Below are 17,940 nucleotides of genomic sequence, written 5' to 3'. Positions count from 1 at the left end.
CACTCATTGGGTAAGGAAGAATCTCAGTGAATTTAGGTGATACCTTAGTTAAACTTTCTTTTTAAAGTTTAGCAGAAATGCTTAAGGTGCTTAAAGTAGTATTTTGTTTGGTTGATTGGTTGGTTGGTTGGATTTTTGTGTGGGTTTTGTTTTGGTTTTGGTACTGGGGATTGAACGTAGGGGCACTTGACCACTAAGCCATATCCACATTTTTTTTTTTGAGAAAGGGTCTCACTCAGTTGCTGGGGGCCTTGCTAAGTTGCTGAGGTTGGCTTTGAACTGGTGATCCTCCTGTCTCTGCCTCTGGAGCTTGGGATTATAGGCATGCACCACCGAGCGTGGCAAGAGAGAGGCAGTCTTGACAGGGACTCTGCAGATTCTCAGGCCCCCAGGGATGGCAGTCCATTGGAGGTAAAGGCCTGGACATGCCAGGGTAACAGCAATGAGAGCATAAAAAGAGATGAGGCTGAAATGATAGGTTGGCAGGAGGCAGTGCATGCCCATTTAGAAGCAGAGGTTTTATCAAGAATGTATATGTGAGGCACTAAAAGTCCTGAGTGTTGGGCAAGAAGGACAATTTTAACATTTTAGAAACACTTTGCCAGCAAAATGTCAACATCTTGATTATATTTTATTGCTGAATCAATATAAGTGGAATTTCAACCAAAAAAAAAAATGCTTTCAGAAGAGAGGAACCAGAAGAAGAAAGAACTTGGACAGATGGTGTATGATTGAAGGGTTAAGTGAGGTGACTTGTGATAGGCATGCAGTGTTAGATTTATTTTTTTGTTTCTGTTTTTTTTTTTTTTCATTATTTGAGAGGAAGATAAAGAATTGAACATCACTGGGAGAACCTAAAAGAGTATGAGTGAGCAAGCCCTATAAATATGAAGGACAGAAAATTCTTGATAAAGGGAACTGTGATTTGAGATTCACAGATGGGAGATAGCAAAGAGTCCAGTATTGTTCAAGCTGAACCTTTTTCAGAGATGCAGAGAAGGGGTTTGAGATACATGGGGATAGAGTGTTGAGGCAGAACAGAAAGGGGCTGTAAATTACAGGGAAGAATTTTGTTTTATTTTAACAAACACATCCAGAGGGATGCCATGATCTGATGGACACATTCCCTGGGTGACATGGACACTTAAGGAGAGATGAGACAATGAGAGCAGGGCATGGGCAGCTACAGGGAGCCCCAATATAAGCTGGTGCGAGCATTCACATAAAAGCAGACAGCACTTAGGACAAGGTAAGATTTGTAGTAAAAGTATTGAAAACATGTACCTACAGAATTTCAAGGGCAGAAGGGAGAAGATTTGCTGATTTATTATGGGATATACAAGAGAAAGCAAAGTTAAGATTAGGAGTTTGACCTCAGCTGACTTTTAAGTTCCCTTGGGATTCTGACATAAATTATTATAGCAAGTATGATTAAATTTTGACATGAGCATAAAAGAGGGGATAAAACCTCGGATATGGAAATGTATTCCTTTATCTGATTGTGCACTCTCAAATCTTGTCTTTCCCTTAGGTTCCAGGTGGTATTTTTGCAAAGTTCTTCTTCCATCACCCCAAAAAATTTTGGCATCTGTTGTAGCCAGAGCAGAACATTCCAACTGCACTCATACTTCTGCAAGAAGAAATAGCCCACCTTGGAGGATTAATTCACTTTGCAATTTGCATCTTCTTAGCCTTGGCCATTACCACCTTTCCAAGATTACAGCAATCAACTCCATTGGAATGATCTATAATATGTACGTTTTTCATTGAGTTTCATGCTTAAAATTGGGGGCCCAAGTAGCAAGATCACTGAGATAAGAAGAGAGACCAGCCTGGGTTCTCATGAATCTGTCTTTCTTTTTTTTTTTTTTAAAGTGGCCAGCATTTGGATTCAGAAAGTTCCTTCATCTCCAAAAAGGAATATCTTCATCTGCTGAGATTCCATCATGAGGCCATCAGAAGATAAGTGTCATGTGTTATCTGTGTAACACACCCACCCATGCATTCAGCTCTGATTGCTGGGATGCCTCCATAGTCCGATGCTCTAGAGCTGCTGGGGCCAAAACCACAAGAAAGACACAGCTTGTGTTCTCAAGTTCCTTATCAGGGTAAACTTTGGTTTAATTATAGTTATTAGGCTGACTTAAGCTCTGTCCATTTCTCATATGCACAGGCAAACATCAAAGAATGTGATGAAATATTTCTGTTCAGAGCCCTACTACTAGGAGTTCTTAATAAATGTTTTGACTAATAACTCACAAAAAACCCTCCTATGGTGCTTTGTCTCCTATGTTCCCAATTCATTGCACAAACCTTCCTTTCCCATGCTGACTGCATAAGTAAGTCGAATTAGAATTGAAATTTTGACAAAAGCAAGTAAACTACCTTTAAAGAAATTTCTATTAACTGAAAATAAATGTATTTTTTAAGTCAAAGCAACTTTCAACAAATGACAACCCCACTTGTTTCAGTAGATGCTTCTGAGATGAGCATCCTTAGAAACATCTGGTAACTTGGGAAGCATTGCAGATGGGATCCAACCTAGTGAAGTCAGCAGCACCGAAATCAACATTGCTCAGGTGTTCCCAGACAGGGATTCAACCAAGTGCAATGCTTGGGATCATGGCTTATACCCAGAGTCAAACTTTAGTCTTATTTGTTTAATGGAAGCTCCTATGAATTAAAATATATATTGGTGGTAGCACCATTCTATCATTTGGGAGGGGAAATTCCCATTACTATGACCAGTGGTTTGCATTTCATAAACCAAAGGTCATGCATTACTGAATCTTCTTCATCCTTCTCCTCAAAATATAAACCTACTTATGCTGATACAACAGAACCCTTCTCTGCTCTTGTGATAAAGTTTTCATCTCCATGGCTGAAGAGGAGCTTCAGCCCACAGTCCAGGCTCTCCTGTCACTTCCCTGCCTGGACCACCTGCAGATGCTGATGGCGGCATATCTTATGCCCCAATCCGAAAGCTTCTCAGATGTGTTTACCCTGCCTGGAATTCCCTTCTAAAGCATCTACCTCCCACTTAGTCTCTCCCCATCCCCACTCCTTCTTTCTAAGCAAATTGCCTGAATCTTACTAATCCTTTAAGACACGAATGAAAGATCCTGTTCTCCACAACGACTCTGCTTACCCCAGATTAGACAGTGGCAGTCACCTGAGTTCTCATGTCACTCTGTGCAGAAAATTACATCATTATTATACCATTACACTGTAACTGTGGAGTCTATTTATACTTTCAAATACTTCATACTTCATTCATGTAGGGTGTGCATTTCTGGCAATCTATCCATTTCATCTAGGTTATCTAATTAGTTGGTGTACAATTGTTGATAAGGCTTGTGAAATCCTCTTGATTTCTGTAAAATAATAAGTAGTAATTTTCTTCCTTTTATTTCTGATTTAGTTATTTTAAATCATTTTTCTTCCTTAGCCAATCTGTCATTTTTTTTCTTTCAGTGCACCAACTCTTGATTTTGATGATTTTCTGTCATTTTTCTTTTCTCTATTTTGTTTATTTCTGCTCTAAGCTTTATTATTACCTTGCAATTTAAGTGTGTTAGGCTTAATTCCTACATTGTTTATAGTTTCTGAAGATGTAAAGTTAGGTGATAAATTTAAAGTTAGGTGAGACCTTTATTCCTTTAAGATGTAGTTTCTCTGCGTTCTCTTCCTCCCCCTCCCCCCACCCCCCTATCCTCCCCTTCCCCCACCCCACCTCTCCGTCTCCCCTTCTTTCTTTCTTTGCTATTGGTACCAGTGATTGAATCCAGGGGCACTTAACCGCTAAGCCACATCCCCAACCCCTTTTAAAAATTAAATGAATTAATTTTTTGAAACAGGGTCTAGCTAAGTTGCTTAGGGCCTGGCTAAATTGCTGAGGCTGACCTTGAACTTGCAATTATCCTGCCTCAGCCTTCTGAGTTGCTGGAATTGCAGCCATGCTACCATGCCAGCTTGAGATCTTACTCCTTTTTAAAATAATAATGTGCAGCTATAAATTTTCCCTCATTGTTCTGCTTTTGTTTCATCCCATAGGTTCTTATCTACTATGTTCTCATTTGTCTTGAGGGATTTTATAATCTTCCTTGGGATATGTTCGTTAATTCACTGGTTGTATAAGAGTGTATTTATTGATTGATTCCTGAATGTTATACAATTTTTCTACTTTTTCTTCTGCTAATATTGCTGGTTTCATTCCACTGTAATCAAAAAAGCTACTTTGCCTTATTTCAATCCTCCTGCATTTATTAATACTTAATTTGTGAACTAACATATGGTTGGCCCTGGAGAATGTTCCACAAGCACTGGACAAAAATGTGTACTTTGCTATTGTTGGGCACAGTGTTCTCTATACATGTCTGATAGGTCCAATTGGCCCCAGTGGTCCAAGTCCTCTATTTCCTTACTGATCTTCCTGGTAATTCTGTCTATTATTGAAAGTTGGGTATTAATGTCTCCTAATATTATTGTTGAGCTGTCGATTTCTTCCTTTAATTCTGTGCATGTCTGCTTTCTATATCTAGGACCTCTGGTATTTGGAATTTATTTATCACTGTTACATCATCTTGGTACATTGACCTTCTTACCATTACACAATGCCTTTCTTTATCTCTGAAACAATATTTTAATTTATAATTCATCTCATCTGATATTTGTATATCTGTTGCTACTCTTTTTGGTTACTATTTGCATGTAATTATTTTCCCCCATCCTTACAGTAAATCTATAAATGTCCTTAGATCTAAACTGAGTTTCTGGTAGACAGGATGAAGTTGGATCATCTTTACAGTTATTCATTATGTCAATCTATGTCTTTTGTCAAGCAAGTTTAAGGTATTTAAATTTAAAGTAATTTCTATGAGGCAAGTACTTTCTGTTGCCATTTTCCTATTCGTTACCTATATGCGGTACAGAAATTTTGTGCCTCTTTGTACCCTTAATGCCTTCCTTTTTGAATAGTTGATTGTTTTATGGTGACAAGTTTTTGTTCTCTTTTCATTGCCTTTTGTGTATATAGTACAGATATTTCCTTTGTGGTTACCATGGGAATTATATATCACATCATAAAGTTGTAGTAATTTGAAAATTATTCTGACTTAATTTCAATCACATATAAAAAAAATCTATTCCTTTATAGCTCCACTCATCCACACATATATTTTATATTCCTCATGTACAATTTACATCTTAATATGTTGTGTAGCACAGACTTATATTTTATGCTATTGACTTTAAATCTTGTAGAATAAAAAGTGGAGTTATAAGTCAAATTTACAATACTGGTTTTTATATTTCTGCACGTGTTTAGCTTTACTGGGAAACTTCACACTTTCATATGACTGGGTTACTATCTACCGTTCCTTTATTTTAACTTAAAGAACTCCAATTTAGCATTTCTTGTAGGAAGGCATGGTAGTAATGAACTTCCTCAACTTTTATTTATCTGGAAATGTATAAATTTTCTTCTCATTTTTAAAACAGTTTTGCCAGACACTGAGTTCTTGTTTAATTTCCTTGACATGTCAGTACTGAAAATGTATCATCCCAATGCCTGATCTGCAATGTTTCTGTTGAGAAATGTACTAATAACAGTGATGAAGATTCCTGATGTATGATTAGTTAATTTTGCACCTTCCAGGATACTCTCCTTGTCTTCTAGCAGCTTGATTGTAATGTCTTGGTATGTGTCTTTTGGTTCTGTCCTGCTTGAAGTTCAGGTCATGAAGCTTGTTGTATCTGTATATTCATGTCTTTCCTCAAATTTGGAAACTTTTTGAATCTTGTTTTTTAAATTAATTTCCCTCTTCTTTTGTTTTTGCTATAAAAATTTCCTTGATGGAATTGTGTTGGTCTATTGGAGGTTGTCCTATAAGTTTCTTTGGTCATATTTACTTTTGACTCTTTTCCCCCCCCTTTTCTTTTTGTTCCTCAGACTCAGTATCAAATGACCCAACTTCAAAGTCCATTTTTTTTTCCTCTGCCTCTCTGAGTCTGTCATTAAACCCCTTTTCAATTCAGTTATGTATTTCTTCTCAAGATTTTCTGTTATTTTTACAATTCCTCTCATTTTACCGAAATTCTCATTTTATTCATATATTATTTTTCTGATATCTGTTGGCTCACTGTGTTTTTCCTTAGCTCCCTGAGCATATTTAAGATGGTTTTATGAAAACTATTTTTTTCATGCAAATCCAGTACCCATGTTACTTCAGGAATGATATCTGAATATTTATTTTGTTTTATTGGATGGATTTTTCCTTTTTGTTTTTACTAATCAGCTTTCTTTATTTTTGATTTATTGACATCTTAGGGTCTTGCTGACCCTGGAGGGACTGCCCCTTTCCTAGGCAAGTTAATTCCTATAGATAGCACACAACTCACCTTCCAGAGTTTTTTCATATGCAGACTATACAATTCAGAACCCACACTTTACACCGACAACCTTCACTGACCTCTTACATTTGGAGTAACTATTCCCCTTTCTAATCACCCCAGGACCAGATACCAGCAACCAGGGACAGCCCCTACACTCTAGAGCCTGCTGAAATTAACACAACCACCCAATCCCAGATCTGCATACCCTGATATGCCCCATTCACTACCCCCCCCCCAAAAAAATGCTCTTGCTAATAAATCTTTCTTCTATTCCCTCTCTCCTGATGAACCCTGGTCTTTCCCCTGTAGCCCAGATTGGTGTGACATGACCCTTTATTGTATTTGTAAGTATGATAACCATCTTTTCAAAGGCAATTGTTTCCTGATCTGATGGCCTCACTACACCTGTTCGATAACCAAATCCCAAATTTTGAGAAACCTTATTAAATTTTTGTTGAAAATTGTGTGTCTAACAAAATAACCACCTCCCCCAGTGTTACCCATTGGCTCTGGGCAGGGAAAGACCTTACCTAACCAACCTGGAGTGAAGATTCATAGTCTCCTCAGGCCTTTCCTGCACATATGTTTTCCATAGGCCTGTGGATTTGTTTTTACTAATTCCCCCATGCACATGGCTACCTTTAAATACCTTAATTTCTCTTAGAGTTTTGGTCCTGCTTCTTCTTGGGCCTTAGTAGTTCTTTACATTCCTTAATCATTAGTCTCCTGCCCCAGCATCTGCTGGTCTGCAATTCCATGATTTTCACAGAACACACCATAGCTCAAAGAAAGAAACTGGGGATTTGGCCACCACTTCCCCCAAGTCATACCAGACCACTCCAAGGAGGGAGACACAAGAGCAAATAAAAAAAAATACCCTGAAATTTTCTGCTTTTTCTTTATTGGATGATTGCTTATTGTAGAACTTTTGATTGAAAGAGCTCATACAAAGTTAATTTAGTCACTTTCTAGGTGTTTTTATTTAATGTTTCCATGGGTGAAGTGAAGGCCTGATGCTTCCTACCCTGATATCTTGATGATGTATGAGTCTTCCTTACTTCACCTGTAAAATGCATCTGCATCTCTGTGAATGCTGTGAATCTCTAATCTAGTGGCAGAAAAACTCTGATAGCAAAGTTCATTTCCACCTGTTCACCTTAAATGAGACCAGGATAATAGTAGCTACTAATAGTAGCTACTCTGTTCCCTCCCCTGAACACCCAAGGGAAGGAAGAACAGGAGGGAGCTGGCCAACAACCCATGCTGCAGAAAGTTAATACTCTGTACCACTAAATAAATAAATAAATAAATAAATAAATAAATAAATAAATAAACAAATAAGAATAGTATGCTTAAATAAGCATTTCTTTGATTCTCAGACATAATTTCATAAATATCTGCTCTCTCATACATTCTCGATGTCAAAGTTTTACAGAGTTTTACAATTATCAAGGTCCACCACTGTCACTTTAGTCTTACCTCCTTTTCATAGAGATCAAAACCAGCTGGCATAAATTTCCATGATTTTTCTCATTTCCCAAGTTTCCACCGTGGGTTTCTTTTCACTCCCCCTGTATCACATGAAGATACGCCCACCTTTTCAAGATAAACCCCTTTACTTAGGTTCTTTCTCTGCCTCGTTGTAAATCTTAATCCATCAATTTTCCTTTTCATTCCTGAATGTTCAAAACATATTTCTTCATCTCATCAGCCTACCGAAACCTTCTATCACTCCTTATCTCACATACGTGTGCAAGCACACATACATGCATACACACACACACACACACACACACACACACACAATTTCTCTTCTTCTTCTTTCCACAGTCAAATAAAACAGAGTTTATCTGTTTGGTCTCCTACAGCCTTTATTTTCTCTGCTGTGTTCCCTCTACCATCATTTTCATTTCTATAACTCACTTGGTTTGTCCTATGCAGGTGAGCAGCCAAATCCTGATACTCTCATTCACCCTGATGACTCTGGAATAGCTCAACCCTTTTCCTACACTTCTTGAAACTCTGCACTTCCCTGGCCTCTGGGCCAAGATCTGTCTACCTCTAGGGCTACAGCCTCTGTGTTCTACCAATTATGTTCTGCCTCTGGCTCTTTTCTCTCTGTATCTTTGACCTGGGTGGGAGCTCATTTATTGACCACCATTATCTTTTATTATAATTATTATTAAGGTTGGGGCTAGGGTTACTGAGGACTTCTCTGCTGATCTTTTCTCTCTAGTTTTCTGAATCCTATTGAACATTTCTGTCTATATGTGTGAATCAACCAACACCTCTGACCCCATGCAAATCATTTTGCCCCTTCCTTGAAAATGTTTCTTCCTCCTGACATTTCTTACAGTGCCATCAGTACTGAGCAGTAAGTCATTCAATTTCAAAAGCTCAGATTTATATTTTAGATTCTTAAGTCCTTTCTTGTCCAACCTTTTCTCCCATCTGTTTGAACTTTATCATATTTTTTTTCCTCCAGATTTATCCTGGCCTTGCGTGGATTCCTCTAAATGGTAAGAAGCATCCTTCCAACAGGTCACATGATTGCTATCAACTCTCCCCTTTAATTTATGGCTTTCAAATCACTGTTCATAACATATTACCTTGATCATGCCATTCTTATCCTCAAATAATGGGAAAGACTGTCTAAAGCTTTCAAAATTCATACTCTTTACCCTGGCGGTCAAGGTCAGGCAGAACTTGACCTCAAATGATCTTTCCAGAGGGATCAACAATTATCTCTCTCTCTCTATTCAACTTTACAATGAGGTCAAACTGACTCTTTCAGGTAAGCTGAATGCACACCATGATTTCTCTTGCTTAGACCCAGAATGGTTTGCTGACCTCAACCTTCTGTCCTTTAAGATCCGATGTAAATTACTCCCTTTCATGAAGATGACCAGCAGAAGTAACCTCCCTCTTTATGGAATAGAAAAGCAAAGGCTCACTATAAGCTAGACATAGAATCCAATCAAGGACTTAGAATCAAACATTTTCAGAGTCACAGCTGATAGGTGATTTTTCTGAACATCAGTTTTCTAATCAGTAAAGGAAGCAAACATTGCCTATGTTCTAAATTGATATAAAAATTTACTTGAGACCTTGGATATTCAAATATCTCATGGAATTTTTAGTACATTTCTGTTCCTTAAAAATGACATTCGTACTGTCCCTATCCTGTATGACTTTATACTTCTTTTATGCTTCTCTTAGTCATAGTCATTTGTGATGTTTTTTATTACCTCCTATGATTATGAAATGATTATTGTGCCACAAAATAAATTTATTTTATTTTTAAAAACTGGTAACAGACTGGGGGTATAGCTCAGTGGAAGAGCACTTGTGCAGTGCTAGGTCCTGTGCCAGGTCCTAAATTCAATTCCTGATACACATACTCATACATACACACACAAAAAAAAAAATTGGCAGGCAAGAAAAGCAAATGTGGAAACATAAGGTAAGGTTGGAGTCAAGTAAAAGCCTATCAGAGTAATTTTTCATCATTGATTTCTATATGAATTAATACTTCAACAAATGCATTTTGTGAATAAATTGTAATGGATAAGGCCCATCTTTGCTTATACTTCCTGTTTCTCTCCTTCCTGTTTTTTTCCTAAGAAACTGAATTAACTTGATAAATTACAGTTTTATCTATTCAAGTAAAACCAATATACTCTTAAACCAATAAATTATTTCCAGATTCCAGAAACGGATCTGTGTCATTTACCAAAATAAGAAAGCATAAGTAATCAGTCAGTGATCAACATAGCTAATTGATGAGTTGAGGGCCCATAATAAATCACCTTCCTGATGATTAAACAGAGGGGTGGATAGTATTCTATACTGCAGAATTCCATAAAATAGTCTTTAAAAAGAGAATTCATCCTTGCTTCTCTAAGATGTGAAAGCCACAGAATCATTTGAAGAGAGAACTCTCAAGTCACCTTTGGCTCACTTTATCTTGCAGATGAGGTCACAGTTACAAGAAGGTTCAACATTTCATGACATACACACAGAATCAGAGAGAGCCTGCAATTTGTATATCTTTACACATTGGTTGACTATTGCTACAGACCTTCCCACTCTTCACTTTCCTATTCAAAACCTTTTCTGTTTCTTTCATTTTTAACAAATATTTTTCTCTGGAAAATAGTCTAATAATACATGAAAATAACATTACCGTATTGTCTCCAGTCCACAGCAGGGGGTAAGTGTCGCCACAAAATAATGTTGTTTAGATGATTTAAGTAGGAGGGTAGAGAGTGAAAACCCTTCTGATTATACCATACCTAAAAGAGAAATAATTTAATGACTCCAATGAAATTATTCTTTAAGTCTATTCTGGAGCCCAGGAATGCATGTGTCAATTAGCTTCAACAGCACCTGAATGTAGGACTCAAAGTAACGTCGTGGCGTGGCTGACAGTGAGCAGTCAATTCTAGTCTGCTAATTTTATATTTATCTCAAGCATATAATTACAGTTAAAAATAGATTAATTTTCCCCAGAACAAATGTGAATGTTGCTCTATAATTATAGTCACAGGGGAAAAAGGAACTGAAGCCCATCATTTTTTTTCTTTCTCAGTTGGTAAGCTAATGAAATTTGACCTGCAAATTAAAATCGTGGAAGATGATCAGAAAAAATGATTACTTTCAAATTAATAACTGAATGTGGAACATTATTTCTCAAAATAAATCAAATTGAACATTTGCTGAGCATGGAGAATACAGCCACGTGCCTGTTGGATAGGAGAAAGTTAAAGGAGACAAAAAAAAGAGAAAGATGGTGTTATTAAAATTGGCATAAGTATCATAAAAAATACTGATCAAACTATCACTACCTATATTTCAAGATATCAATATTTTAATGAAAAATATATGCTTGGTCCGGAAAGCATGGTAACTTCAAGAAATATAAAGAATCAACCAGCGCATGTGGGTCTTAATTTAAGTGAATGAAGAGCTCATTTCTCTAGCCAATCCTGTCTTTTGTAACAAGCCATTTTGAAGAATTAAAGCTACCCCACAGAAAGTTAACTCACAGAAAAACTATTTAAGTTTTCCACAGAAGTTTCTCCAAAATTAAGAACCAGTCCTCGAGTCACTTGCCTGCCAACCCAAATATTCTTAAAGTGGGATCCTGAGTGATAGCTATTGTGTTGATAGGAAGAGCTGAGTAATTTAAATATTGCTCATGTCATTAAAAAAAAATCCTGCTACACAAGACAATATTCCCTAACTCTTTCTCATTCCACTTCATAAACAATTCATAAAACAGACCCCCTCATCTCTTTCACATTGCTAATTTCCTTATTCAAATATTTTCTCAGGTTCATAGAGTAATTCTTGCCCATCATCTTTTAAACTCCAAGGAGAAGGACTACAGCTTGAGAACTACTAATCATAGAACTCAGAACACTCTAAGATTTCAAGGCTAGACTAAAGAGTGTGGGATTGTACGAGATCCCCCCAAAATTCCTAAAGCAATTTAAACCTACAATTCTGCAAAGGAGAGGAAAATGTGAGTCCTTTAGTTAACACTGAACTGAGAGTATATATCACACGTCAGAAGTACGTCCACCTCTTTCACTCAACATGGGGAGAGTCTTCCACACAACTCTGTACCATCATCCCTTAGGGTCTCACCATTACATCACATCCCCTAAGATACACCTGAACAGATCCCATATTTCTGGAAATGATACAAATCAACAGAAATTAGACTTTGGTCAGAGTCAAGGGACAGCTAAAACCCATTGCTTTTGGATCTGAAATCTCCCACTTACCCTGCCCATGACCTTCCACCATGCAAGTCTTGGTCCCTTAGTTGATTAATTGGAGATAGAAATAGCAGAGACAATGGTAGTCTTTTGCCTTGGATCATGGGCTTTCAAATTTTGTTTCATTTGTTTGTTTTAATCTTTATTTTAAAATCAAAGTAATTTGTTTACACTTAAAAAATAACACAATACAATGGTATAGTATCTAAAGTGTAGTATCTAAAGTATCTAAAGTATTCTTTGGTGGAGTAGAACTAGGGAGACCAGAACCTGCCTTCTAGGCCTTTCTTGCCTCACCCTCTCTGGGATCTGAGGCTTGTGTTGATGGTTTAATGGCCCCAGTTCCTTACCATTCATTAATCTGCCCTCTGCCATGTGACTTTCATAATTTCCCATTCTTAACTCTGTGTTCAGCCCCACAATGGGCTTTGATCCACAGATACTGGCTGAGCTCTGAAAGCACAGGTCTGTTCGTGCAACCTTTCCTGTGCCTCTGCTACGGAGCATGGTTGGCTGACCCGCTGGAGGTAAGACACAGAGGCAGGTTGAGCACCCCACACACTCTCTAGTTCATTTCTATAATTTTATATTGCCTCACTTTTGAATATCATGGGACCTTTTCACGCCAGAAGGAAGGCTCTGTCAATCTCAACACTGTTTCCCATTCTGTACCTCCTCTCACTTTCTTAACACAGGTGATTCAGAAGTCTACCTTAAACATCTTCCTCCTGGTGACTATTTCCTTATGGAACAAAACAAATCAAGGAGATACAGCATACCTAACTGAGCCCCTCATTCTCATATCCCCCTAAAAATGATGCAAATATGCCACAGTGACCAGTTTTCAGGCTGACCTCCTAGAACTTGTGCCTGCTTGCTTTGAACCCACCAGTTATATCCCCCTGTAGGAAACCTGTTTGGGTAATACTCCACAACCAACAAAGGCACTGGCCCAGGCCCCTGCCCTACCTCTTCACTCCCTCATCTCTATGCATGTGTCCTCTGGGGCTGCAAATAATAAAATACCTGTTTTTCATCCTGTGTCTCCTCTAATTATGAAAGGGATGCTCTCCATCTTAAAGTTATTTTAAATTACAATACCAACCATCACTGCAGCTCAAGCCAACAGCCAGGTAACTACACACACATATATATATGCTCATTCCTAGACAGGAACAGTCCGACCAGGCCTAAAGGAGAAGAATCTCCCAGACCCACCAGCTAATAAATGTCTATTGTCGAGGTCTATGAAGTTGGTAATTATTGTTATACAGCATTATTGTGAGAAAAGATAACTGATAGAATAATTAGCACTGGGAGGGATATTTTTATAACAAAAATAACAGAAAGTGACAAAAAGATACATAGAGGCCGGGACAGGTGGCCTACATCTATAGTCCTAGCAAATTGTAATGCCAGTGACTCAGGAGAATGAGGAAGGAGGATCACAAATCCAGGTCAATCCAGGTAACTGAGGTTAATCCAGGTAACTGAGTGAGACCCTGATTCAAAATTAAAAACAAAAAAGAACTGCAGGAGTAGCTCAATGGTAAAGTGCCAGGAACAAAAAAATTTTTAAAAAATTAAAAAATAAAAACACTTCAAGGAGTTTGGAAATAGACGAGAAAACCTATAGGAATGATTGGAAAACAAGTGGCAAGAAAACTTCTTCAAATAAATGACAGTAAAAGCCTAAAGTGGTCCCTATTATATAGTATCAAAGCATTTGGTAAAATTGTCACCTATGAAAACTTTGAAAATAGGAGATAGAAATTATGCCCCAAAAAACTGGATTGGAGATTTCTAGGCAAAATGTTGAAATATATGGCTTCAGAATAAAGATTAAGGGTATGGCTGTGAGGACCTTGTTTAAGACCATAAAAAAATAATGGTGCTTAAGGATCGTCTCAGGGGACCAAAAGGGCCTGGAACTTCAGAGGTATTGCTCCCTAGTACCCTGATATTGCCCAATTTCATTTTAGAAAGAGCAGCCTGTTTCAACAAGAATCAAGGAAGTGGCTTGTGGACCTTAATTAAATAAATATAAGAGGCCTAGAGTGCTCTGCAGGGAGTAATACCCCTGACCCAACAAAGAAATACCATCAGGCTAGACTCAAAGTAAAAAGGCAAACAGGCCCTAGAGTCCAGCTTCCTACAGGCAAGATGAAACCTTGCTCAAAGGCATAGTTACAAATATCCTCTTCACATGTAGTCCTGGAGGGAGATGGAGAGAAAGCATTTGGCAGGGAGTAGAGGTTAGGGTGACAGTGACAGACTGAAGAAGAGTGTCAGGAAGCAGAACCAGAGACCAGCTAAGGATCATCTCACAGCTGGGACTCCAAGGCCCTGCCAAGAAAGCTCACAGCAGCCCAACCCAATAAGCACAAGTATGCTGCTGATGGTTTGTGGCTGTTTATAGCATCATTTTGGCAATAAATGATTGATTCACAGAGTTTCAAGGAAACAGGCTTAACACGTTCTTGAGACCCTGTATCAGTTCTTCTCTATACTGACTTTACTTGAGAGTGCTTTTCTAAATTCTTTAAGCAATGCATACTGTCTGGTGAACTTAAAATTAGCATGTAGGATTTGGCCTCATTCAATGAAAGAGCTTTTCTTGCTTTTTTTCTTTTTTCCTCTAAAGAACAGTTTTCTAAAATTGGACTGTGTTCTGAAAATAAGTTGTTGGATTTCCTTCCCTGCTGGTCCCTACATCAGGTAGTGATAATGTCTAATGAGTGAAATAGGAAGTTAATCTGCTTTTAGGAACATATTATGCCACCTCAAAGTAGACCTTTCATTGCAAGAGTCCTGAGCAATGGCTCCTCAGAAAAGTAACTAAGCAGAAATAAGAAAAGAAAATCACTCAGAAGATATTCACATGCAAAATTCCAAGCAGAACAGAATGTATGGGGGGGAAAAAAACAAGAGAGGCAAAGTATCTGATCATTGTATGAGAAGTGTATATGTTCTAAAGAGTGTTTAAATTGAATAAACTAAACATTCAGAATGTGAGTGAAAGGACTCATAACTCATGGAAAGTTTGTATGAGAGACATTCTACAGTGTAATGAATCATACATTAAGAATATTCATATGCAAATTTTCCATTTTTCCTTCAGAAGGACTGTGAAAATCATATCAACTATGTCTTACTAATATAGCCGAGAGTCTGAAGGAAAAGGCTGGCTGGTCATTAATTACTGAAAGGTTAATGTAATCATTTGATAGGTCATCAGCCACCACCAGCATCCAGTGAGTTTTTCAGATAACAGACTACCCTTCACACCTCTCTGCAATATCAGTTCCTTGCCCTCCTGGAAAAGAAGCTCATTCCCCAAAGAGACAGATACAATTCACTTGCATGCTTGTGCCTGGCAAAAAAAAAAAAAAAAAAAAAAAAAAACATGTCAAACAATGAAAACTCCAGAAGTCGCCATTCAAGCATGCCGGGTGCAGGAAAAACAATCAAAACAATGTGAGACAGAACAGGTGTCAGGGAAACACATGGATGAGTGGCCCCTGAGCACCTAAATGCAAAGACACAACCACCCACTATAAATAAAGAGGGTCTGGATTTGGAGAGAATAGAAAGCAAAAATATTCTTAGAGGAAAGAAACAGATTCCTTCTACAAATCAGGCACGTTTTAATATTGGCTGCACATTTTCCAGTCTATGCCAGCAAATGTATTTCAGGATGTCTATCAAGCTATGAATGATATTTTCACACCAAGCTATAAATCTCCTCACGTATGTTGACTTTAAAAACGGTTGGGGAGGGGGAAAGATCTGAACAAACCTTGCTGAAGAAGAGATTTTTGAACTGTCCACACTATGACGTGGAATTTTCTTCAGGGATTATATTTAAAGTGTGGACTGTTAACATTTTCATCAGGAATGACACTGTGAAGTACAAGTGAGGAGTCTTTATTCTCCTGAGGGAACTTTCCCATGCACAGGTCCTAATATGGATTAACTTTTCCAGGTTCCATATTTCCAGGTTAATCCATATTAGGACCTGTGCATGGAAAGATACCTGGAGGGTATCTTCTGGGAAGATCATCAGTTTCATTAATTCTACGTTAAGGTGAAGTGCAGATGAGATACCCACATGATAGAAATGAACGACTCTTGGTCATTTCCACACTGATGTCCTAACACGACTGACAAGCATTCTCTTACAGTGGACATACTTTCCTCCCACAATCTACTTTTTTTTCCAATTTCTCTCTCAGTAGAACACCAAACTATTTCCCCAGTTGTGGAGGCCAAAACAAATTCTTTCAGCTTTCCCCAGTTCAAGATTGTGTTGATTTTTTTCCCTTGCAAAAATCTGTAGTATTAATTAATTCTGCATTGCTATTGGTAGATAAAAGCAGGTTCCTCTATATACCAGTTTCCTCACACCTGACAAATCTTGCTACCTGTTTTCTGTAATTACAAAAAAAAAAAAACTATACCTAATTAATAGGATACTCCTCCCAGGGCTTGAAAATCTGGGGGTCCTGTGAGCTTTCCTGTGTATTTTCTGATTTCTCAATGTCACCTCTGTGTCCATCAGCCTTTTGGAATATAAGGAATTAAAGTGAATGCATAAAGAATTTTTGGGGGGCCACTGGGGACAGTAGTGACATTTGTACTTATCACACCTATGATAACTTTAAAAATAGATTATCTTTCCACTTGTTTTGGTCTTATTAGATGAAGTCCTGACAACAAAAGCAGGAACCTATTTGCTCTATTTTCACACAATCTAAAGCACAAAATTTCATTTCCTCTTTCAAGGAAATGTTTACATACAACTATTCTTACTCATATAAAGCATTAGTATTTGATCCAGCCCCTACTATTTCATTCTCAAAAATCTATTTGGATTTTTAATTTTCCTAAATACTTTCTAAAGTTGGAAGGAAAAAAAAATTACCTTTGCCAGAGTTCTTGGGCTCGACTTGTTTGCATTCACATCTTGAATTTCACTGGGGTCTTGTACTCCAAAAGACCAGCCTCCAAGTCTGTTAACAGTAAACATGGTGTTAGTGCTCCAATCAGTGGGCACTAGGACTTCTACCCAGAGGGTGTGTAGTTACCAACCACACTAGGACTTCTACCCAGAGGGTGTTTAGCGGTCTTAGGACTATGGCCAGCTAAACATCTCTGATCTGCAGAATGACCAACCACACAGCACATGCTTGCAGAAGTGACTACCCAATTCCAGCATCCAAGGAGGCCACTGCTTATGGAGTAGAACTAGATTAGCAAGTACAACTAATATAAATAACTAATATAATATAATGTAATATAACTAATATAATATAACTCAGAACTTACCACCTTGCTAGGAAATGCCATGCAAGCACATGGTGTGATCATAAGCAATTTATTTTAATCAAGGTCATTTCCTCAAAAATCACACTATTTAAGATTATCTGGACCATCATGATAGTGCAGCCACCCTGGTTTGACCACCCTACTCTGCTCCTCTCATTCACCACTCATATCTCACCTGGGTCAAGAAGGCATCTGAATACAAGAGTTGAGTGAGATGTTCCTCCTTGAATTCTCCCAGTACCCTACATTCCCATATATTGTAACAATTACCACCCTTGTTGTTAATCTTCTACTTACTAGCTTATCTTTCATGTAGCTCTGTGAGCTTTTCCTAGATAGAAATTATAGATTTAGTTTCTGTTATCTCCAGGGATGCATGGTATCTGGCATTTATTAAACTTTTGAACATAATTGACATTAGAAATAAAGGCAC

The 17,940-nt window shown here is 37.8% G+C and overlaps 1 protein-coding gene across 1 annotated transcript in view; it reads right to left on the bottom strand.

Moving 5' to 3' along the window:
• Abca13 (ATP binding cassette subfamily A member 13) overlaps nt 1-17,940 on the bottom strand; it is a 441,561-nt gene that overhangs the window by 124,431 nt on the left and 299,190 nt on the right. The window contains exons 48-49 of the mRNA XM_077796801.1: nt 17,104-17,191; nt 10,580-10,688 (exon numbers count right to left, since the gene is read on the bottom strand). Coding sequence (XP_077652927.1) covers nt 10,580-10,688; nt 17,104-17,191 — 197 coding nt within the window. The remainder of the gene's footprint in view (nt 1-10,579; nt 10,689-17,103; nt 17,192-17,940) is intronic.

This window comes from Urocitellus parryii, chromosome 3, assembly GCF_045843805.1.
Source record: "Urocitellus parryii isolate mUroPar1 chromosome 3, mUroPar1.hap1, whole genome shotgun sequence".
Taxonomy (NCBI): domain Eukaryota; kingdom Metazoa; phylum Chordata; class Mammalia; order Rodentia; family Sciuridae; genus Urocitellus; species Urocitellus parryii.
This window is presented reverse-complemented; position numbering and strand designations above follow the sequence as displayed.